Source organism: Herpailurus yagouaroundi, unplaced genomic scaffold (genome assembly GCF_014898765.1).
Source record: "Herpailurus yagouaroundi ecotype Mexico unplaced genomic scaffold, PumYag 159, whole genome shotgun sequence".
NCBI classification, from domain to species: Eukaryota; Metazoa; Chordata; class Mammalia; order Carnivora; family Felidae; genus Herpailurus; species Herpailurus yagouaroundi.
Window position 1 is genome coordinate 53,584,700 of NW_024412400.1, and position 23,400 is coordinate 53,608,099.

The 23,400-nt window shown below is 37.7% G+C and overlaps 1 protein-coding gene across 1 annotated transcript in view; it reads left to right on the forward strand.

Moving 5' to 3' along the window:
* SCHIP1 (schwannomin interacting protein 1) overlaps positions 1-23,400 on the forward strand; it is a 761,580-nt gene that overhangs the window by 158,079 nt on the left and 580,101 nt on the right. The window contains exon 2 of the mRNA XM_040480610.1: positions 20,057-20,121. Within this exon, the coding sequence (XP_040336544.1) occupies positions 20,057-20,121 (65 nt within the window). The remainder of the gene's footprint in view (positions 1-20,056; positions 20,122-23,400) is intronic.

Here is a 23,400-nt window from a genome sequence, read left to right on the forward strand (position 1 = left end):
TTTTGGGGGGGGAGGGAAAAACATTTTGCCTCTATTCATCTTAGGTTCTCAGGTTGGGGCCCTGTATATTTGCCTGACAAAAGAAAGACTAATAAGAGAAAAACAAACAAATTGATTAACCATGTGTATGTCATATACACATGGGAGTGGTCTGTGGTGAGTAACTCAAAGGGGTGGTTAGAACTTGGGCTTATATAGCATCTTAACAAAAGAGTAATATGTTTTTAGAGAAGTGATAAGACAGTGGAAAAGAAATTTGAGTTTCTAGGGCAGCAAGTTTTAGGAAGGAAAGTATATGGGAAAATTAGTGGTAGATAAGGGCTAGTTTTAGTAAGATGGGTTAAATAGATTCCTCTGGTAGTCAATGAAGTGATAGGGGTCTTAATTGCTGTCCTTTCTGGTAGAGAGGGAAGGGTAGGCACCTTTGTATATTTATGTCTTGCTTTTAGGGGAATAGGGGAAGGACAGAGAGTTTTTCTTATATTTCCTTCATCTGCACTGCCTTCAGCTCAAAATAATCAATATACCAAAGTAGCATATTTTTGGATGGCATATTCTGCTACCCTTCAAGTTCTTTCAGAATCTGAGAAGCTTAATGATATGAAGGAAAAATCTGTTATGGAAAGGATAAGTCAGGTTGCCAGCATTTGAAAGATAACTTAGAATAAGACATCAGAGAGCAAACAAATCAAGAAGTCAGTGGGGAAAGAACAAAACCTTGGTTTTTGCTTTCTTTTTTTTTTTTTTTTTCAAATTTCAAACGGAAGGTAACATTATTTATGTTAGAACAAGCCTATATTCAAATGCTTACTCTTCTGTAATGCTAGACAAGTACTTAAACTCTCAGATTTTTAATTTCTTCTTTAAAATGGTATTGATTAAAATAGCCTCATGGGCTTATGGGGGAGAATTTAATTGTACAATAAATGTAAGGTTTCTGATTCAGAGTAGATGCTCTATCATTTTCAGGCCCCTTCCATAACACTGTGGATGCTGACAAGAGACCTTCAAGGGTTAAGTAAGTAATGCTTTTCTGAAAAGCTGTTCTTAAAATGATCTCTGCTGCAGTCCTAGATTTCTGGAGGAAAGGGCCTGAAGGTGATTGTCCCTGAGTGTTTTCCTGCAGAGAATGAAGTCATTATAAATTACAACAATTTTCTTTAAGTAGGGGCAAACACTGTGGCTTTAAAAGGCACATAATGTCCTGCTCAACATTTCAAAGATTTCATGGAGATTTGAATATAGAATGCCTGTCAGCTTTGTGCTTAGTCCAAATTCTTCCAAGTGGCAAAAGCCCCTGCTGTCTTAGTCCCTTAAGACAGACCAAACTAGCTTTTAAAAGAAGTTTCAACTGCATCCTCTCTTCCAATCTGGTGGGCTTATCCTAGAGTCAGCCTCTCTGCCAGGGAAGTGACAGAAGCCAAGAAAGAATTAAGAATGAAAGAAAGAAAGAATTTTAGAATTGAACACTGAACTAGAAGACACACAAGAGTGCATAAACACACAGTGCCTTCAGAGATATAGATGGTGAAAAGGAGGACAATACTTAAAATAAAAAAGAAATGAATAGAGATTTGAAAGAAGACATGCAACATATTCAGTCCCTAAAGAAGAAAACGAATGCACAGGAACCAAATAGTGTAATTACAATTCATCAGGAAAACTTTCTGATTTGAACCTACATATTGAAGGAGGACCCTGTGTATCCAAGACTGATCAACCCAGCATGACAAATACCGAGACATATTCTAGTAGCTTTTCAACTAAAAAGAAAAATAAAAATAGCCATTGGATATCTAGGCAAGAACATGTGACTTATAAGGGGAAAAAAAAGTTATATTACCTTCAAATTTTTCATTAGACACAAATAAAATGGAGTAACATATTTAAAATACTTGAGGAAAGAAAACATATACCAAAGATCTTATATACTTGAAAGCAAAGCTTCCAAAAGAGCAGTGTAGGGGAGGAAAGACCTTACACACCTAGGTTTGATACCTGGGCTGTGAAGTAAACTGACAACAAGTAGATTAATGACAAAATTAATGTGATAAATAAAATTTTATTAAATTTTAATATTACATGCATAGGGGCATCATAGAGGGGAAAATGAATAGCCAAAAAGGCCGTGAGATTTGAGAGTTTGTGTATCATCATAGTAGGGGAAGGAGAGGATGCAGGCAACTTATGGGAGAGCAAATGATTTTTAGGAAAGGTGAATGAGCCCTTAAAGAATAGATAGGAGTTATGATTGTTTGTGACAAAGTGTGTCTGGGAGGCGTATGGACCTCTAGTCTTCTGTCCTATAGTAAGAATCCATCTTCCTTGGTTGATGAAACTCCTGGGGAGGGCATTTATGGGTTCCTTTTGGGAAGGTATATCTTTTGACAGATAAGAGGAGTTCAGAGAAAGTCTATCGCTGCGTGTGCTGTTTTTCAAGTGCTTTCAGCTTAAAAACACCAAAATACCAAAGCAACATGTTTTGGGGTGGCATGTCCTGAACTCCTTCTATGCAAACTCTTATAGACATCTAAGAACTTAGGGAATTTTTTTTCTAAGAGTAATTTACTAGAGAATAAGCCTCAGGCAACCAAACTGACCTGAGAGACATGAGCTGATGTACTGGTGGTACCTGTTAAATATGTGCTTACTGAAACATTAAGATTAAATAAGGGTCAAAAGAGAGAGAATATAACATATAATGGCTATATGTGGCAATGTAGAAGTAATAAAACTGTTTAAAGAAGTGAGGAATAAAAACTGAAGATAGTATATGTAAAAAAAATTAATTAACTATTTTGAATAACTTCAGTGGGTGGCAGTAGTATTAGCAATGTTACATGTGTGTTCTTGTGTGTATAATATAATTTTGGAATGATTATATAATATTCTAATTCTCTTACCTCATATGTCCTTGAGAACCAGGACTTTAACGTGAAAGATGGAGATATAGACATACTATTAAAAAGGTTAAGTTAAAACTCTGCAGTTCTGAAATTGAATTGGAAATCTCACTATGAGCCCATGAAGTATTTTATTTTGTATCCTAACTCTTATCACTGAGAAACCTTAGAAACAATGACCAGTGCAGTGATAATGAGCATTCCTACTGCCCAGATTATGCTATGAAAATACCATTGCCCACTAAAAGAAATGAGGGCTTTTTAAAATAATGGCTGATTCCTCGTTTGTGGCAGAAAATATATAAGTTTGGATCATTTTGTCAGAGCAAATAATAGCCAGGAAGTTATCAGAGACTAGAGGGCTTGTATCAAAAGGACTCAACAGCCATCTTAAAGATACTCTCACTGCCCCAAAAAAGAATGATTTGAGTTTCAGTGATAAGAAAAATAATAGGAATACCTACTATTTAATAAGGAGAAAAACCAATCAAATTTGTTTATATGCATAAATTCTTAGTGATGTTAAAAAAAAATTGGCCACCTTTGCAGGATGACAGAGAACTACTTTATCTTGTAAACTGCTAAAAGAAAATAATCAAGGTTTATCCTGTCTCTTTTAAATGAATGTACTACTGGGTAAGCCAATAGTAAATAAAGTTTTTTATGAAATTATTTCATATAATAAATACAATAAAATTATATAATTAGCACATAACCATCTTGCACCTCCCACCCTCAATTAATGGATGTAATCATTGAGCTTCAATGGTCTGTCATCAAAGATACAGAGACCACCTGACTATTATGAGTCTTTGAAAGAACATGCCTCCGTCTTGCCAAAGGAGTCAAGCTAAAATCTGATCAAGCTTCTAGAGCCTAGAAGCTAGAGAACTTGAGCATGAACTTCACCATGGTCCTATAAATCAGTAAAATCCAGACTAGGAAATTCTATAGTTCAATTTGGGTTTTTCAACAAATTTATTTTAAGAAAAAGAAAAAGATTGAAGGGGAATGTGTAAATTAAAAGAAATTTAAGTACATATCAAAATGGTGAAAAATGGGAAACACAAAATACTAGTAAGGGTGCAGAGAAACAAGTTAACTCATGTATTGCAGGTGGGAATGTAAAATGGTATAGTCATTCTGGGAAATAGGTTAACAACTTCTTCTAAAATTAAAAACTCACTAACCATGTGACTCAGAAATTGCATTCTTTGGCATTTATCCCAAAGAAATAACAAGTAAAAAGTTATGTTTACACAATCATTTGTATATAAATGTTCATAGCAGTTTTATTCATAATAGCCAGAAACTGGCAACAACCTAACATTCTTCAATTGATGTCTGATTAAATAAACTGATACATCCATAAGCGAAATACTAATCAACAATAAAAAGGAATGATACTATTATTACAGACAGCAGTGTCAGTGGACCTCAAGGAAATTATGTTATGTGAAAAATACATCATGTATGGATCCATTCTAGAATATTATTGGAAGAAATCCTATAGAGATAGAAAATAGATTAATAGTTGCCAGCATTAGGATTTGGGAGAAGAGGCTTGTGGCTATAAAGAGGTAGCATGAGGGAGCCTTGTAGTGATGTAACAGTTCTGCATCTTGATCATGGTTACACAAAGGTACACATGTGGTAAAATTGCCTGGTACTATAAACACACACACACACACACACACACACACACACAAATGAGTGAATATATAATTGATGAAATTCCAGTAAGTGAATTGTGTCAATGGCCATTTCATGGAGCTTACAGTATAATAGTTATGCCAATTGCAAATATTGGGGGATAAGGAGTGAAGGATGAGTGGAACCACGGTATACATTTTCCACAACTTTCTCTGAATTTATAATTATTTTTTAAGAAATTTAAAAGTGGGCAAGGCTGAACAATAGTAGTTAAGAATGCACAATTGGGTGAGAATACTATAGCAAAATATAAGGAAGTGGTTACTGTGTAAGTTGTAGTAATGGGGGTTAATTCTGGAGGGAGGAAGGGAGAGAGTTGTAATCAGAATGGGGCATGTGAAGGGGCATCTCACACATTTGGCGAAGTTCTATTTCTTGATTTAGGAAATGGTTATAGGAGATTACCTTATAATAATTCACCAAACCACACATTTTTTTTTCACGCAAGTGTTGTGTGTTATGTGTGTGTTGTGTAAGTACATGTATGTGTACATTTTCTAGATTTGCTTTTTGTTTGTGGAGCAGAAGAAAAGGTGAACAGGGCCCATTTAAGCACACACAGTAGATTGCTTTCAGCTAATACTAGACAGCTGCTGAAATCAGGAGGCTTAATGAGCTGGTGCAATGCTCTTAGGTTTATGTCTTTGCATTAACAGGGAAAATCTCCAAATGATCCAGGTTTAAGTAATGGAATGCATTCTGAATTGTTAAAATTAGACTATTTTGGTAGCAATGAACATAGACAATGCCATGCTTCACCTTGAGAATGCATGTTTTTAAAGATATCAGGAAATCCATAGGTTTGGCTGTAATGAATTATAATCTAATGAATTTGTAATTATCATAAATTATTAAGCCACCACAAAATTGTAGCTAATTGGATTCCGAGGTCTATTAAAGCTTATAACCACTTATATTGATATTTTCGAGACCCTCTTACATAAAGTGAGCATCTTTATTATTTTGTGTGTGGGCTGCTGAGAGGATGAAATATCAGGACTCTTTTCTTTAAGGAAATGTCCCAGAATGCATTTGATCTTTTTCACCTTGCATCTGGGTAAATGCTGGGGTAATAACAACCTTTAAATGTGGCATTGTGGATTTGATGGCTATCTCCCTGCCTTAGCACTTCAAAGCTTCTGGTAGCAGAAAATTGCCAGGTCCAGAGTAGACTCTAAACAAATGTTAGCTAGTTGGAGTCTATTGTATGCATCAGAGGTTTTTTTTTGGAAGATTCTGGCTGGCAAGATTACCCAAAGGGGATTCTGCCAGATTGCCACATGGCAAAGGAGAAACATTTACCCAAATGTTTTATCAAAGAAGGAATGCATTTTCACAAGAGCTTTCCAATATAGGTGAGAACATGGATGTTACAGAGCAGGTATAAGAACAGAGTTTAAGAACACAGTCTTGGAGAATTCAGGATGAAATCCTCAATTTGGAGATTTTACAGATGTTGAGAGTGACAATTTCGTATTGAATAGAGGAGTAAGTAATAGGTGGTAAGGCAACTTGATGTAAATAGGGAGAAAAGAGAAGAGTAGTCTAGTCACCAGCCTGGGGATAAGAGCTTCAATGAACTGAGCACAGGGGAGTTAATAGCACTCATGAATTTAGCAATCCTGAATAGTAGAGAATGCTATTCCATGTTTTGTTCCAATAACTTATTATCCTCCCCTTTCTCTTTTTACTCATCCTCTACCTTTAGAAAACCACCTATTTTTCCCCTTGTATATTTCTACTTGGCTTTTAGATAACAGTTGTGTCACTATATCTTGAGTACATAGAGATTGCATGTCCAAAATATACAATAGTAGTTTTAATAACAGAGAGCTCAACTGGGGTTTAATTTCCTCTTTGTAACTTCAGCATTCTTTTTGAACATTCTGCTATAGCTATCTGAGGGAAAATATCAAATTTAACATACCTTGGTTTAGAATAAAGTACTTCTTATCAAGATTGTTCACCTACTTGTTGTGAAGCAATTTGAACAATCACTAAAATCGTGAAATCTAATGATACAAATCTAATGGGGAATTTCACATATGAACAGAATAAAGTCATCTCATTGAGAATTCTTGTTGGTTTTGAAAAGTGATGCCCTGTTTATGTAAACCTAGTATTTTCCCTTCCCTGTAGGTTTTTCTATTCATGAAAATTAACCCTTGGTTTAGAATAGATTGTCCTTACCTTGGTGAGAAATGTGGCATTGAGTACCAAGGAGTGGGGGTTGGGGAATGATTTTTATGTGCGTTTTTCTACCTAATGCTAAGCAGTATTTTTCATATGTGGTCACTCATTTCTAAGATAAAAAGAAACATTGCCCTCCAGTACACACACACACACACACACACACACACACACACACACACGAGAAAGACTTACTCTTCTGCATGATCTGCCTTTGATGTTACTAGACACATCTGGTAGTCAATTTTTAATAGATAATAGTATGCAGGGGGTAAATAGGTATTCTTATGTGTAGTGATGTCATGGCTCATCACAGGACAAAGCAGATGTGGACACACTGTCTTTTGTTCTCTTGTCTGTCTGCCTGCCTTGTTCTGTCTTCCTCAATAAATGTCATTCTTATTGAATAAGCCTCTAATCCATACTTGGGATTTTTTTGCATTTCAGTTTGGTGGTGTTTTCATCACCTTTTCACATTCTGCACACAGGCAAACCATTCTAGTCAATTCTAGCAATTGTCCCACCATGAGCACATGGATTGACAAATTTTTTCTTGGCCCTCTCTAGAATATCATCTTTCAAACCGACACAAGAGTCCAGCTAATTTGAGTGATCTGCATTCTTTCCTGAATGGCAAAATGTTTAAGCCAGTGATTGAATGAAAACAGTCATTGATAACTCCTTGGCTGCTTAAAACTCATCTTTCCTCATCTGGTTGTATTGGGCTTTTCAAGCTGCAGAAGGACAGGGCTATGCCTGCTTATTCTTGCCTCTGTCCCCATTATATACTCATAGGACAGTGCTTAACATATATGACTATATTTTTGTTAATGAATGAATGGAACAATGAATAATGATGAAAGAAAAGTTTGCTGACTTGCAGCGCTTTTTTTTTCTCACGTTTTCTCAAGTTCTTTCAATTTCATACTTCTGTGTTATGGCCTCCATTTAACCTCTAAGTGTCTCTTTCTTCTTTTAATGAATGTTATTGATATTTCTTCTTAACACCCACGTTATTGCTATGTGTCCAGAATTATGCTGGATGCTAAAATTTATCATACTTGATGTGCCCATGAGATCGTAACCCAAGCTCAGAAAGTTCAGCATCCACTAGGTCTGGTATGTAATTAGGTGTAGAAGTGAGTTTTCCTAGCTTTATACCATTGTGGTTAGAAAATAGTATGATTGATTTCAGCCTTCTTAAATTTGTAACATTTGTTATGTCTCTTTTTATGTGATTTAACTAGAGGATTCTTCTATGTGTACTTGAAGAAAATGTGTATTCTATTTTCCTTAGAATGTTTTATATATATCTTTTAGAACCATGTATTCTGAAGTATCCTTTGAGTAAAAACCGTTCTTGTTGAAAAAATAACTTTAACTGAGGGTACTTGTTTAAAATAAAGCATATCAGAGGGAAGAAGGGTGGGGGATGGATGAAATAGGTGAAAGGGATTAAGAGTACACTTATGATGAGCACTGAGAATGTATAGAATTGTTGAATTACTATATTGTACACCTGAAACTAATATAATATTATATGTTAACTATACTGTAATTAAAAAAAAAAACTTGGGGCACCTGGGTGGCTCAGTTGGTTAAGCGTTCAACTCTTGATTTCAGCTCAGATCATGATCTCATGGTTTGTGGGTTTGGGCTCCACATTGGGCTCGGCAGTGGCAGTGCAGAATCTGCTCGGGGTTTTCTCTCTCTTCTTGTCTCTCTCTGCCCTTCTCCTTCTCGTGTTCTTTCTCTCAAAATATAAATAAATAAACTTTAAAAAATAAAATAAGGGGTGCCTGGGTGGCTCAGTTGGTTAAGCATCCGACTTTGGCTCAGGTCATGATCTCACAGTCCGTGAGTTCGAGCCCTGCATCGGGCTCTGTGCTGACAGCTCAGAGCCTGGAGCCTGCTTCAGATTCTTTGTCTCCCTCTCTCTCACCCTCCCCCGTTCATGCTCTGTCTTTCTCTGTCTCAAAAATAAATAAATATTAAAAAACTTTTTTAAATAACATAAAATAAAATAACTTAATTAAAAAAAGGAAGTGAGTTTTCCCCTTCCCTAATTAGTGATGTCTACTTCATTTGCTATTATGTGGATAGGCATATATGGATTCCACCTTCTTCCTCCACAACCAATGAGTTCCATAAAAGAGACAGAAATAAAGTGTGGCATTGAAAAAAAGAATGTTACTCTTACAAGTATAAAATGTTTTTTACTTTATGCACTGTTGATAGAAATCATACTATTACATACTTTCTTTTTCTAAAAAGTATTTATTTTTGAGAGAGAGAGGGATAGGGAGCACAGGTGGGGGAGGGGCAGAGAGAGAGGGAGACACAGAAACTAAAGCAGGTTCCAGGCTCTGAGCTGTCAGCACAGAGCCCAACGCAGGGCTTGAACTCATGAACTGTGATATCATGACCTGAGCTGAAGTCCGGTGCTTAACCAACTGAGCCACCCAGGTACCTCTCTATTGCATACTTTCGAGCAATCTTAACTTTAAAAATACCTGATATTCACTTTCCATCCTGACTAGGGTAGGGCTTATCAAATTCTCCACCCAGAAATCTTGAAGGCAGAGAATAGCATGTACATTATTGTTGGAGGGGTGTGGGAAGAAATAACCATATGTAAATCTAAGGATCTTACCCTGTAAGATCCTACCCTGACACCCCTGATACCCTACCACTAAGATCCTTGATCCTTGGGCGAGTTTTAGGGACTGTGTGAGAGGTATTTGGGATACAGAGAACTAAATATCCAGATATGGAGACATGTTCCAATGTATAGAGTTTTCTGATAAACCATTCTCCAGATAATTGAGACAATGCTGTCTTTATTATTTAATGATAACATATACACTGTAATGCATTATTAATTGTTTCTGTTTCAAAAAATTCTCTTTATCTCTGTTTGATTTAAATTCATACATGGACTGATTCATTCCAAGTATTTGAGCACCTGATCTTAACTCAGGGTTTTTCTGACATGTTCATGTTCCAAGAGAATTAAGTGGAGTGGGGGTCTGTCAGAGAAAAGGGCTGGAGGGACAGATGGGACAGGTTACATAGAATCATTACATACATACATCGTATGAGGTCCTGCCAGACGCAGGGGTTTAGGCTCTAACTTCTAGGTGAAGGGAGGCAAGAAGGGTTTCAAGCAAGTGACTGACCTGATGATGAGGTGGGCATTTTAGGTTGCTCACTCTGGCAGGCAATAAATTCTTAAATTTTTTTTTTTTAACGTTTATTTATTTTTGAGACAGAGAGAGTCAGAGCATGAACGGGGGAGGGTCAGAGAGAGAGGGAGACACAGAATCTGAAACAGGCTCCAGGCTCTGAGCTGTCAGCACAGAGCCCGACGCGGGGCTCGAACTCACAAGCCGCGAGATCGTGACCTGAGCCGAAGTTGGACGCTTAACCAACTGAGCCACCCAGGCGCCCCAGTAAATTCTTAACTAAGGACAGTGCAAACAGGGAGGGTATGCTCTGGAGACAATTAGAAAATAGAGTTGACAGAACTCGGTGAGTAATGGAAATGAGTTTAGAGTAAGCTGGGAGAAGATGTCTGGGTGTACATCCATGTTTGGGAGGGGCTAGAGAGAGATGATAATAATGAAAATAATGAAGGTTATTGAGTACCTACTATGTGCCTGGTGCAAGACTGAATGATTAACAGGAATTTTTAATCATCAAACAGCTTGGCAATCCTTGGAATTTGGTATAGTTAGTGTCCCCATCTTAAAGATGATGAAACTGGGACTCCCAGGGGTTTCCCAGCCCAAGATCACACAGCTAGAATGGAACAAAGCTGGGGACCACAGAAACAAGTGAGATGTAATTGCTGTCCTCAGTAAGACAGGCACCTAAGGAATCTCCTAGTGGGTGGCCAGTACTTTATTGTACAAAAAAGCACTTTTAAATTGTTATTTTAGTTGATCCTCACATAACACCATGGAGTAGGCATGGTCATCACCATTTCACAAATGTTGAAACTGCAGCCTAGAAGGGAGTTAATTGTTTAAGATGACACAGCAAGTAGATGACAAGCCTGGTTCAGATACGAAATCTCAGTACTTTGCAGAACACTAAAACTTCTTCATGGGCTTCATGGGTAAGTTACTGCCACTGCTCATGCCGTTGCATGTTCCATGTCATTCATGGGCAAAGAGTGGAGAGGATAAAGTTTAGATTCTGGAATTGGACTGCTTAGGTTGAAATGCCACTTTCCTTATAAGACCTTGGTCAAGTTATATAATCTTTCTCAGTCTGTTTTCTTATCCAGGTAATGGAAATAATAATTGCATCTTTTGCTGTTTTTATGGGGCTGCAGTCATAATTTTAAAAAGATAATTTATACAAAGTGCTTTGGACCTAGTAAAATTCAATAAACGTTAGTAGTAATAACAGTAGTTCAAAGAAATGACATGACATTAGCTATAGAAGGAAATATTAAAATGTATAAAATTGCATTTGAGGTGAACTTTAAAGGATTTCAGAAGGGATAGAAGAAGCAATAGTGGGGTTACAGGATTAAGAGTATTTTTAATCCTGAATATTATTTTTGTTTAGAGTATATGAGTAGGAGAGTTAAATTATTGGAAATGTATATGAAGAAAAACAATTAGGTAACCTATGTTTGGTTCTGGTGAGAGTCACTAGGGTCCTGGACACAGGTGACAGTAGAAGAAATGGAAAGGAAGAGAAGGGCAGGTCTAAGGTATAGCTCTAAGGAAAGCTCTTCCCAGCATGTATTTGGGTTGCTTCCCCCCCAGTATCACTTGGTGGCTACATAAGAAATGCAAATTCATTTTCTAGTTGGACTAAGGAAAAACTTAATCTGGATAGTATTTGCTAACTATAATGAAATGCATTCCAGAATCAAGCATTAACAATTTGGGAGTTAACATGATGTTCTGATTGCCTGCACTTTGCTTTCATCCTTTGACACAGGAAACCAGGAGTTGGTGTATGGATTCACTAATCTACCTTTGTTGTTGTCTGCATTCTGAGAGGTGTTTGTTTGATGGCTTGTATGCTTATGTATATGTGATTTTCAGCTTGAAGCATGGTATCTAGGATTTTTGTTTTTCCAGAATACAGAAATGTATAAGATGCAAAAATATCTCTACCGTAGTGGTTGTACTTAGTATTTCAGTCTCAGTTTTCAGTATTGTCTAGCTATTTAGCTGAATTAACTTTGAGTGGCATGATTACTTTAAAATTATTACTAATAGTGTTTTAATTTCTCATATCCTAGAGTGAGTAGCAGTGGATTAGACTTCTTGTAATGAGCTGAGTATTCATTTTATAATAATAACTTTAGAATGTCTGTGATCTAAAACTAGCAAAAGTTATTGAGACCATGCATAATCTCAGGGAAAGGAGAAGGGCAACATTTAGAACCTAAGTGGTATTTTTTCAACATACCTGTCTGACTATGCAGTGTAGCCCGATGAAATTATAGGTGCTTATTCAGATTAGGGCAAGGGCTGACTTGGGTGGTCTGGTTGTCTATATCCCCTTCCAGATGAGTATCCTTCCACACATCTACTCCAGGAGAATCTCAAGGTCTGAAATAATCTCAGATCCAAGGTGACCAATGACTTATACAGTCATAAGTGGGTTTTTACTTAATGTGTTTCTATTTGGCATCTGTTCAAATGAGCTCAGGTGTTTGGCACTCTCAGAGTTGGCATTCAAAGGGATTTTTTAATGTCCTAATGCTTATGAGTATAGCGTGGTTGGTCAAACAAGAATAAAGAATGAGCTGTCACAACAATTCCCATTGCCATATCTCATGTTGGAAAGTTTGTAAGTTTTACTATGTATGAGGTAGCAAATAATAATGCCACTGAGAACTGGCACAGTGAAGCCTAGAATGACCTCACTCAGTGATTATCACTATAAAATCACAGCCCCTCTGCATCTCATTGGACATTCAGAATGTCCTTAAAAAGTGCTAGAAAGAGGCAAATCTCTTTTTAAGTCCACTACCTCATATATGCCTCGTGTGCCCATAACTTACCTGAATGAATCCTTTAAATGAGCTGTTGATGTCCTATTAGCCATTTTTTCCTCCCAAAGAAATTCATGTTCAGCTGCAAGATAACTTCCTGTGTGAAATTTACAGGTCTGTCAGCCATAAAAAACATTAATGCATAATACATAAACAAAACGTATGCTCTTTTTGCAAAAAAAAAAAAAAAAAATATGGCAAAAGGAAAAAAAAAAAAAGGAATTTAGTCTCTGCTTTCCAAAGGGAGAAAACATGAATCTTGCATTTTTATTTTTGATGCCGTTTTGCCTTTAAATATATGAGATTACTATTAATGCCCATATTCACAGCAGGAGTAGAAGGGAAATGACAGTAAATTGTAAAGCACATTTACATTATAACAAGGCCCATGGAAGCATTGTAATTCACACAGTTATTTCAACAGAGGTTTGGACTCCCTCCAATTTAATTTTCTGAAGTTGGGCTGTGCAGCTGGGTCATTCCTGGTCTAATCTGGGAAATGTATCTCTTAAGGCTGTGGATCAGAATGCCAGCCTCCCAGCTGTCACCAAAGAGCATCATTTACAGCCACTGAGGTCCGAGGGCAAAGCATCAGAATCACTTTATGTGGACACAGCAGCCTAGCTAGCTTCATAAATTCTGTTGTAAAGAGCAATAATCAATATTTCATGTTTAATGATGCAGAGCTAAAATTAGTATAGATTTTATGTCTTCTACTTTTCCAAATTATGCAAACATTAGTAACTCCTTTTTTAGTGCCCTTATTACATTTCCATTAAAAAAAGACCAGGTTGGGGGGTTGGGCAGTGAGGAAGCTTGATGATGTTTAATTGAATGATTGAACTGTCAAAAGTGATTTTGACTCTTAATTTTTGTTAAATAGTTACCTTTAGGTTAACATAAATTATTTCCAATGCAAAAAAATGATGTATGTAAGTGGCACAGGCTTTGTCACACAGTGGAGTAAATTACAGATTGTTTCCATGTTTTAAGTTACTTTAAATACTCAGGGATATGCTGGGAATAAAATGGCCATGGCGTAAGTCAGAAAAGTTAAAAGGTTGGTGTTTAGGCACAGGTGCACTTTAGAGAAAAATTAGTTTTGAGTGGATTTCTTATTTTAAACTTGTTCAGGGAACATACCCTGATTCCTGAGATAGTAGAAGTGGCAGGGACAGAAAAAAAAAAAAAAAAAAGAAAGAACAATGTTTTATTATTGGGCAAGTTAAGGGTCTAAGTAAGTGGCCAGAGGGATGAGCTGTCTAACTTTTTAGCTATATCCCTCTGTTTGTGACAGGAGACAAACCTGCTGGAGTAAGGTAAGGGATGGCCAGACACAAAAGAAAAAAAAATCCAGCATGTGCCCTCCAGGCCACATGTTCACACCCAAGTCACTTCAAAACAAGTCTTATGACAGTGGGAAGCATGGGCTTTGGCAAATAGTCAATCAATTATTCCCCCTAACAGTACAGCCTATATTTCATAGCTACTTATAACACAAGCTTCGTTTGGGAAAATGGGATTAAGGATATGCCATTGTCTGGGTTATGCTTGAATAATTCAATTTGTATTTTGCAAAGGGGCTTAGCCAAAATTTCAAAAAGCCAGAAATTAAATAGAGCATGGTAGAAATTATCTCCTTATCTAGTGAGTCAAACTGAGCCAGAAAATTGGAGCTAGACCTTTCAGTTGGGACAACTTCTATAGGGTCAGCCATCAAACAGACATATTCTTTTGTTAATTAATATGATCAATTAATTGATTAGTTGAATTTGTTGGATTATAGAAAAGGAATTGCAAGGATGGGGCAAGCAAAAACAAATTTAGGATTCTTGAGGCATGTCAGCCAAAGTCCAGTGAGAAGACAGATGACTCATTTAAAAGGGTGATTGGCACAGTTAATGAAGTGAGTGCATAGATATGGGTAGGGTATAGGGAAAACCACAAGGGATGGTGAAGTATCTGAGGCCATCAATGGCTGGAAAGGCAACAATAAGGAAGGGGAGGGAAGTGAGGGAAAGGAATAAAAGGAAAGAAAGACCTTGGAGGGGTGAGAAAAGGGAGCAGTTATGGGACTATGGCAAGAATCACCTTGTGGATGAGGCCACCCCATGGGAGCTATGGCCTCTAGTTACACCAGTGTGTGCTTTAATACCAGGAGAAAAGAGAATACTCCAACTTCTCTCTTCTGCTAACCTCTGATCTTATGCAATGCCTCCCACTGCTCAATTCTTATCCAAAGCCACAGGATAGAGGGGCCTGGTTGATAAAGCCCAACATCTTGAGCCTCCCAGAACACAGAAGAGAGTGGAGATGAGTCAAGAGTATGAATAGAGAGATGTTGGTTAAGCGGAACAAAGTTTCAGTTATGCAAGATGAGTAACTTTTAGAGATCTGATGTACAACAGTGTACAGTTAACAATACTTTAGTGCATAATTAAAACTTGTTAAGAGGGTAGATTTTAAATATTTTTACCACACCAAAAACAAAACCAAAAAAATAAAAGGAAGGGAGGAAGAGAGGGAGGGAGGGAAGAGGAAAGGAGAGGGAGAAAGAAAGGAGAAAGAAAGTGGTAACTATGTAAGGTGATGGATATGTTAATTAGCTTGATTGTGGTGATTATTTCACAATGTTTACATGTATCAAATCATCAGGTCATACACCTTAAATATGTACAATTTTAAATTGTCAGTTATACCTCAGTAAAGCTGTAAAAAATAAAATGTCAAAAAAGAAAGCTACTGAATGATGAAAGAAAAGTGTGTTGGGAGAGGTAGAGAAGAATCAGCAGAGGACATACAATTTCTTGGGATTTTGGGGGGCCATTAAGCTACTAAGATGTCTTTTCACCTCAGTCAGAATAATGCATTCAATTCATTGTAATTCATGTATTCAATAATTATGTATTAAGTACCTGCTGAATGCCTCATTGGGGAATAGGCATCTTGATGTGAGCAGGTCACCATCCCTGACTTCAAGGATCTTAGTGGTAGGGTATCAGGGGTGTCAGGTAGAGAGGTAGTGCTAAAATAGGGATCACCATGGGTTGCTAAGGAAGCAAGGTGAGGTACCTGACCTTCCTGTTGAGTTTGGAAAGCTTTTATGGTAGAGGATAATGTTGGGGGCTTCCTGAAGGAAGAGTAGAGTGAGCCAGAAGAATAATTGAGGACACACTGTCATTGAATGTCCATTAAGACAGAGTGTGAGTTCCAGGATTGTGTGAAGTTTCATATGACCAGACTTAGGGAGGAGGTGTGTGGGCCACAGCCTGTGAGGTGGAGTGGGGAGAGACAGATGGGCCCTGTTGCATCAGACCTTGGCTGAGGAGTTGGGAATCTATCCTCAAAGCACTGGGGAGCTACTGTTGGTTTCTAATAGGGAAATGGCACTGCCAGATCTGAAATCAGAGACAAAAAGGACTAGTGGGAGAAACCAATGACGGAAAAGGCCAATTTGTATATGTTTTTAATGGTAAATTGAAGCAAAACTTTCTTGGAAAGTAAAACTCCAAGTGAAGATCTGTTGAGCAAGCAACTTCCTTATCGATTTCCAAGAAAATGAGGACATGGTTTGGAACTTCCAGGCCCATTGAATTGAAGTGTTTTTGTATAGTTAGCTTAAATAACCAAATGATGAAATCAATCCTCCAAATTGTCAGCAGAGCAGCTGTTCAGAAAGCTCTTGTTAGTCATTGACCTTATGTTTAATATGATTTCCTAGAACGTGGATAGTCAGATTGAATAAAGTACTGCATCAAAGCCCTCCCCACACAGCAAGCTCTCTGCAGTGAAAGAACCAAGGAAAGGAGAGTGGCTGGCACAGAGTGCAAAAGCCCTTTATTTCCTGCCCCCCAAATCCCCCGGGAAAAAGAAAAGAAGAAAGCACGCTACAGGCACATCTTAGAGAAGAAAGTGCTGGGACTACCAACAGCTCAGTCTCTTTCCTAATCATAATGCAGGGGGTGAAAAAGACCAAGTTTATGACCTAAAAATCCTCCAATCCTCCTCTGATTTTCAAGAATAACTATGGATCTTATTCAACCTATTTTCTCTCTGTATAACAGCTGCATCTATTGCCTATGTCACTGGAGGTGGAATGGGATATGATGAAGGATTAGGTGGGAAGGTTGGAGGTTTGGGGGAAAATAGAGGATAAATGCAGAGACTTGTTCTTAGAATTAGAAACCAGCCTCTGTAGTGCTGAAGAGTTAGTTTTACCTTGAAAATAAAAAGCTATGTATAAGAGTGAAAAGGATGCTTTATCAATCTATCTACCTACCTACCTATCGATCATCTTTATCTTCCTACCCACTTACCATGTATACACTCTGCCTATATCGTACGGGCTGCCACTTACTGTGAAAAGCACACATGTAAGAGTTAAAATAAAAATAAAGACTTTCACACATCATGTACATGTAGTGAAAGAGGGGGATATAATTGTACCAACAACATGGAAAAAGTAGTTCTGACAACTGAATATTTAGCTTAAGCTTCAAGGAAAAATAAACAACCTCTGTAAGACTTAAAAAGTTGTTGTTGATGAAAAGAAGTATACTATTATATTAGAAGGGGAAAATATCCCTTAGTAGTAAATCCTATTATTCTTTTGTATGGAAGAACCTGTAGCAAAATGTACAATGTCTTATACAGCAGTTTTGCAGAAGATGCAGAAGTATTCTTCATATGAGGTTTGTTATACGAATATTGGATATAAAAGCAGCAGCCTTTAATAAAAAGGAACTGAAGACCATGACCTGCTTCATCCATTATTCTCCTGAATAGCACTTTTTTTTTTAAAGAGACCGACAAAACAAAATAAACAACAACTGCCCAGTTCTGAAGTTTTATAGTCCCATACTTCATCTAGTTAGGGTTTTGTATACAGTAGCCCTAGGTTATTGCTTAGACTGTCACTTCTGAGTTTGAATTCTTTCAACTGAAAGAAAATAGAAACTCAGCCAGAAGTGCCTTAAGCAAATGGGAGAATCTATTGGCTCATGAAACTGAAAAGTCCATCAATATGCCAGTTTCAAGTTCCAGTTTGACCCAGAAGTTCACAGTATCATTAGGGCACTGGCTCCTTGTCTGTTTCCTTGGCCTCTGTCCGTTCTGCTATGTTCTCTTTTTTCTCCAGTTAGTAGTTCTTACCCCATAGCAGACACTTACATTGCAGTTCCAGGGTTCTTCACTTCAAAATCTTTACATTCTTAGAATTCAGAGGAAAAAAAAAAACAAACAAACAGAAGTTATTCCCCAGGTACCAAAGTGAACTTTAAACAATTAATGTTGGTTGAGCAACTAATTTCAAAATATAATGCTGAGTGAATTAAACCAGACATGAAAGAATAATTTTGTATGCAGTTCTAGAACAAACCAAACTAATCTATGGTGATATAAATCAGAACCAAGGTGCCTTTGAGAGAGGAACTTTCTAGAGAGAGATATGTTCTTTATTTCATTTTGGGTGGTGGTTCTACCAATATATGTCAAAATATTTTTGTCAAAAGTCATACTGTATATTTATAATATGTGTATCTCACACACTTAAAAATGAAAGCCTAGGTGCTAAAAGATCATGCTGGCTGATATAAGGACAATTGACTGAAGTAGGCTAATATGGGAAACAGAGACAAGAGACTCACAGTTGGCTTAGACCACACTGCAAAGCAGTGGTCAGGTCCTGGATGTATTTTGAAGTTGAGATCAATAAGATTAGCTGATTTATTGTGTTTTGTGAGAAGAACAAAGGTATAAAAGGTGACTCCTAGGTTTTAACTCTGTGTATCTAGGTGAATAGTGATACCATTGGCTAAAATGTGGAAGAAGTGGTAAAGAAGGAAGTTTGGGTGGGAGGGTAGAGGCAAGGAAATCAAGACTTTGATTTTGAACTTGAGATGCCCATTATAATTGCATCAAGTAGGCAAGTGGATGTAGAAGAGTGGAGTTTAGAGGAGAGCTCAGGTACAAATATAAATTTAAAACCATGGGATGGGTTTTAAGGAATGGATCCTAAGGAATGAGGATTGATAGGGAAGAGGACAGAGGCGTAGGATGAACTACTGGCATGTTTCCAGAGGAGCTAAGATTTTATAGGAGTGAGGAGGACCTGGAAGAAGCAAGGAGGAGAAGAAAAGGTCCCATACCTCCTTCAGACCATGCTGGATATAGCCTGTGAGACATAAATGGCCACCTCTTAAGCACGCTGCAGGGGAGATGGTGTGTTCAGGGACTCAGCCAAGTTTGTCATCAGCAAAATCCTCTATATCCTAAAACTCTTTTCTAAATGATCCTTTGATTTTCTTGCTCTAACAAAAATTTAGCTGTCTCAGAACAGCAAGGCAAAGTACAGTCAGAATAAGTGAAGGATATGTTCAAAGAAGTTGAGGAAGTAGAGGATTTTGCTAACAACAGACTGTGAATTCCAAAGGGCTCAGGGGAAAGGTTGGAGGCACTGGGGAGAGGTTGGTGACTGGGTCAAATTCTGGGATGCACAATACAGTATAAAGTTAAAGAAATTGAATAATGGGGATTGACCTAGGAGACTTGGATGTCTGGTAGCTTAGAAGCATGTTGAGACTAGTCCTGCTGGTCTTTTAAAGGGACAAATGTATAATTAATTCTAACTGGGGCTTCCTCTTGGAGCTTCAGCATTTTTTTGTGATGAGGCAAATAGTGGCCTCTGTCCTCTCCCTGAATCACTGTGGCCTGAAGAATGGGATTACAGAGACTATGGAAGCCTAAAATTCAGGGAAGTTGTGTGTGTTTGTGTGCGTGTGCACACTTGCACATGTCTGAGCACTGTGTCTCGGGGATGAGGTTACCTAGAGTTCCCAGGAGACAGGAGAGGATGGTTGCTGAATGGCCAAAGCCAGCACATACTCATTAGAGCCCTTCACCCAGCAACCAGCAAACTTAATACTGTTGACAGAGTAAATTTGGAAAGAGAGTGAGTGGATCCATATAAAAACATCCCCACTCTGGAAGAATAACAGGAAACATTATCTTTAGTGGCATAAAAAAAATCACACAATTTGAATGGCAGTATTGTATTCTAATTTGATCAAGGATCAAATTGAATTGTATGTCTAAGCACTTACCCATTGCAAAGTCCAGAACTCTTATAACAGTGTGTTATCTCAATTTTGCAAACAATTGCAGTCAAATATTATTACCCACAAGTACATGGGGTCAATTTGTAAGATAATTCTTTTCTTTTTCACAGGAAGAAATGAAAAGATTGCAGAATCCTTTAGAACAAGTTAATGATGGAAAATATTTACTTGAAAAGTAAGTAAAAAATACCAAAGGAAATTAATTATGTTTGAGGTTTAAAAGCTTGCATGGGGGAAAAAAAAAACAATCAAACACCTGGCAAGGCAAAAATGAATAAATAAATTTGACAGTTTCTTACGATATCATTGTGGTCAGGAACCCAGAAATGTGGCTCATTTGATATATAGTTAGATAGATTTATGGCTAGTTGAGCTATGATACACAAGCTGTACTGATTAACAGATTAGTATGATGCATGGAGATGTCTTGGTGCTGTGTCTGAGGGCTTAAAACTTAACAACCCTGCCCTCTTTTTGCCGTTTAATCAATGGAGTGTATAGAAGGTAGTCCTAAAATTTGCAAAAAGTTTAAGGGTAACACTAAGACTAATAGAATTAACATTAAAGTAATACTACAGAGGGGTGCCTGGGTGGCTCAGTCAGTTAAGCCTCCAACTTTGGCTCAGGTCATGATCTCATGGTTTGTGGGTTTGAGCCCTGCATTGGGCTCTGCACTGGCAGTGTGGAGCCTGCTTGGGATTCTTTCTCTCAGACTTTCTCTGCCCCTCCCCCCTCCCCCACTCCCCCATTCCCCTACTCTCCCACTCATATGCTCTCTCTTTGTCTCTCAAAATAAATAAATAAATTTTAAAAAACAATACTATAGAATGGAACAAAATTGAGCTGAAAAAAAAAACAAGAAAGAGATGAAATTCAATATGAGTATATTTTTCATTTAGATTTTTAAAAAATTGTACAATCAGATACATCAGAGATATATTCTGATTTCAGTTTGTGAGTAGATGCTTAGAGGTTTTATCTGATGTTAACGCAAGACTATGATTTTATATGACTTCTAAAAATATTACCACAATATTAGACTGGTAATAGGCATGCATTGTCCAGCTAAAAGAAGAAATGAACTATCATTTACTGAGCATTTACAATTATCTTCCATATCAGTGAATGCTTACAGATGTTTCCTCATAGAATTCTGATTATAGCCTTTTGACATAGGGATTATTTCCATTTTACAGATAAGGAAAGAGGCTCAGAGAGCTTTCAGCACTTGTCTATTTACTAAGAGTAGTGAGGGTGAGAATCAAAACCACTCATGGACGCCACCAGAGCTCCTGATCTCAAACACTGGCTAAGTCTCAATGCCAAGCCCATGTGAGTGTCACCCGTGGCTCTGGGTATCACATTTAAAAAGCCTGTAGACCTTCCCAAGAGCATCAGAGGAGGTCAGTTAAAATTGTGAGTTTCTGGGACCATATGAACCTACTACAGAGAGCTGAAGATGTGTACTGGACAAAAGAAATCTCAGAGGGAGCATAATGACTTTCCTTAAAGATTTGAAGGACTTTTCCCATTAAAAAGGGGCCAAATTGCTCTTCTTGCTCTAAAGGGCATAACAAGAATCAGTGAGCAGGATTTACGGAGAAACAGCTTTGTGACTCAGAAAAAGAGTAACTATTGTAAAAATTCAGCCTGCCCAACAGAATGGACTTCTTTATTAAGGAATGAGATGGCAGACGCTAAAAGTGCCCATCTGAGATGCTGTTGAAAACATTCCTGAAAATGGAAAATCTTGAATAGGATTCCTTTCTCTGATTTTATCCTAGCTTTGTGAGTCTGAACTAAGTATTTAAATACCCTGAACACAGTTTCCCGTGCAGATAATAACACTGACTTGACAGTCTTGGTGAGGGCCTTAAATAAGACACCCACAGTAGCCCAGTGGCTTCAATGTCAGCCCCTTCTCTTTCCATCTGGGTGGCTGTTTGGACTAGACACATTCAGGTTCATTCTATCTCCGTGATTCTAAGAATTTGCCGTGTCATCACTTGAAGGACAGTTTTCAGCAGTTTGATCAAATGAAGTTTCTGCGTTATCTTCAGATTGAATTTATCCTTATTATGGTGTGCCCTCACCATTACCATCACTAGAAGTATATAAATAATAACTAAAAAGTTTTTGTGTAACTAGAAAGATTTTCCTTTATGGAGATTAGTGTGGTAATGACATTAGATAAGTGATTCTTCATCTGGATGCCTTTAGAATCACCTGGAAGTTAGTAAAGATGGCATAAGCCTTGGTGTAAGCTCTACCCTAGACAAATTGAATCTGAATCTCTGAGGATGAGATCTTGAAATTAGTATTTCTCAAAGTTCCCTCCATGTAATTCTAATGAGGAGCTGGGGTGAGAACCAGTGGTCTAGGTACATTTTAGATTCCTTGTGGTTATTCAGTAATCTCACCGTGGCTTAATTTTCTTAGGACACACTTACTCTGTGACGTTCAGCCCTTTCGATATAGGGCTGCTGAGCCAATGGTCAAGAATGAATTCTTGAGATGTTTTTGGTGCAAAAAGGTGTTTTTATTAAAGTACAGGGACAAGACCCATGGGAAGAAGGAGCTGTGCTATGACTGTGAGGAATGATTGATTATATACTTCTAGGTTGGGTGTGGGAGCAGATAGAGTCAAAGGAAGTCATTAAAGAGATTTCCATGTGTTAAAAAAGACTACAGGATCCTGGAGGTCTGGCTATTCTCAAAGGTTGCTTTTACTCTCTAGCAAAACATCAACATTAAGGCAGCCATGAGTTCCTTGAGGAGTGTCACGCCCTGCATGTCTCAGGTATTTATCAATGGGCTGCGAGTTGTAAGGAAATTTAATTTTATCTATATTTCTCTTGCCTTTGTTCTCCTCATCACTTTTATCTATTAAGTTAGGTTGTGCTGGTATTTCATTATTGATTTTAATGTAAAAAGTGAACTCCAGAAGTTTTTTTCTTGCTAATTGATCACAACTCTGTATTGAACTTCTCGCTAATCCCAACATGTATCTTTCCCAGCTTTCTGCTCTCAAGATTTGTGAAGATTAATGGCATATATGTGGGCTTCTGCCTCCTCTTTCCTTCCCTATTCTTTCCTTCTTATTGTCCAGAAGCCTGGGAAAGCTAAAAGCTTCTGGAAATGGCCAATCTGCTTTGCATGCTTATTTTTCCTTATCATGATTGAGGAATTCCAGAGATGGGAATTAAAGTCTCCCCTCAAAGCACACAAGCCTGTGGGGTAAGCTTCGCTTTCATGTTTGTCCAGGACAGAGAGAGAACAAACAATGGCTGCCAGCCCTAACGGCTATACCCATTTGCCTGTAATTCTAGAGATTTTCCTGCTTTGCTTCGGGGCAGGTCTGTGTCCTTGAAAGCTGTCAAATTTGATTGAAAAACTGGTGTGCTCTGAGTGAGCAGTTAGGCATTTCATTATAGCTGTAGCTGACTTAGGTGCT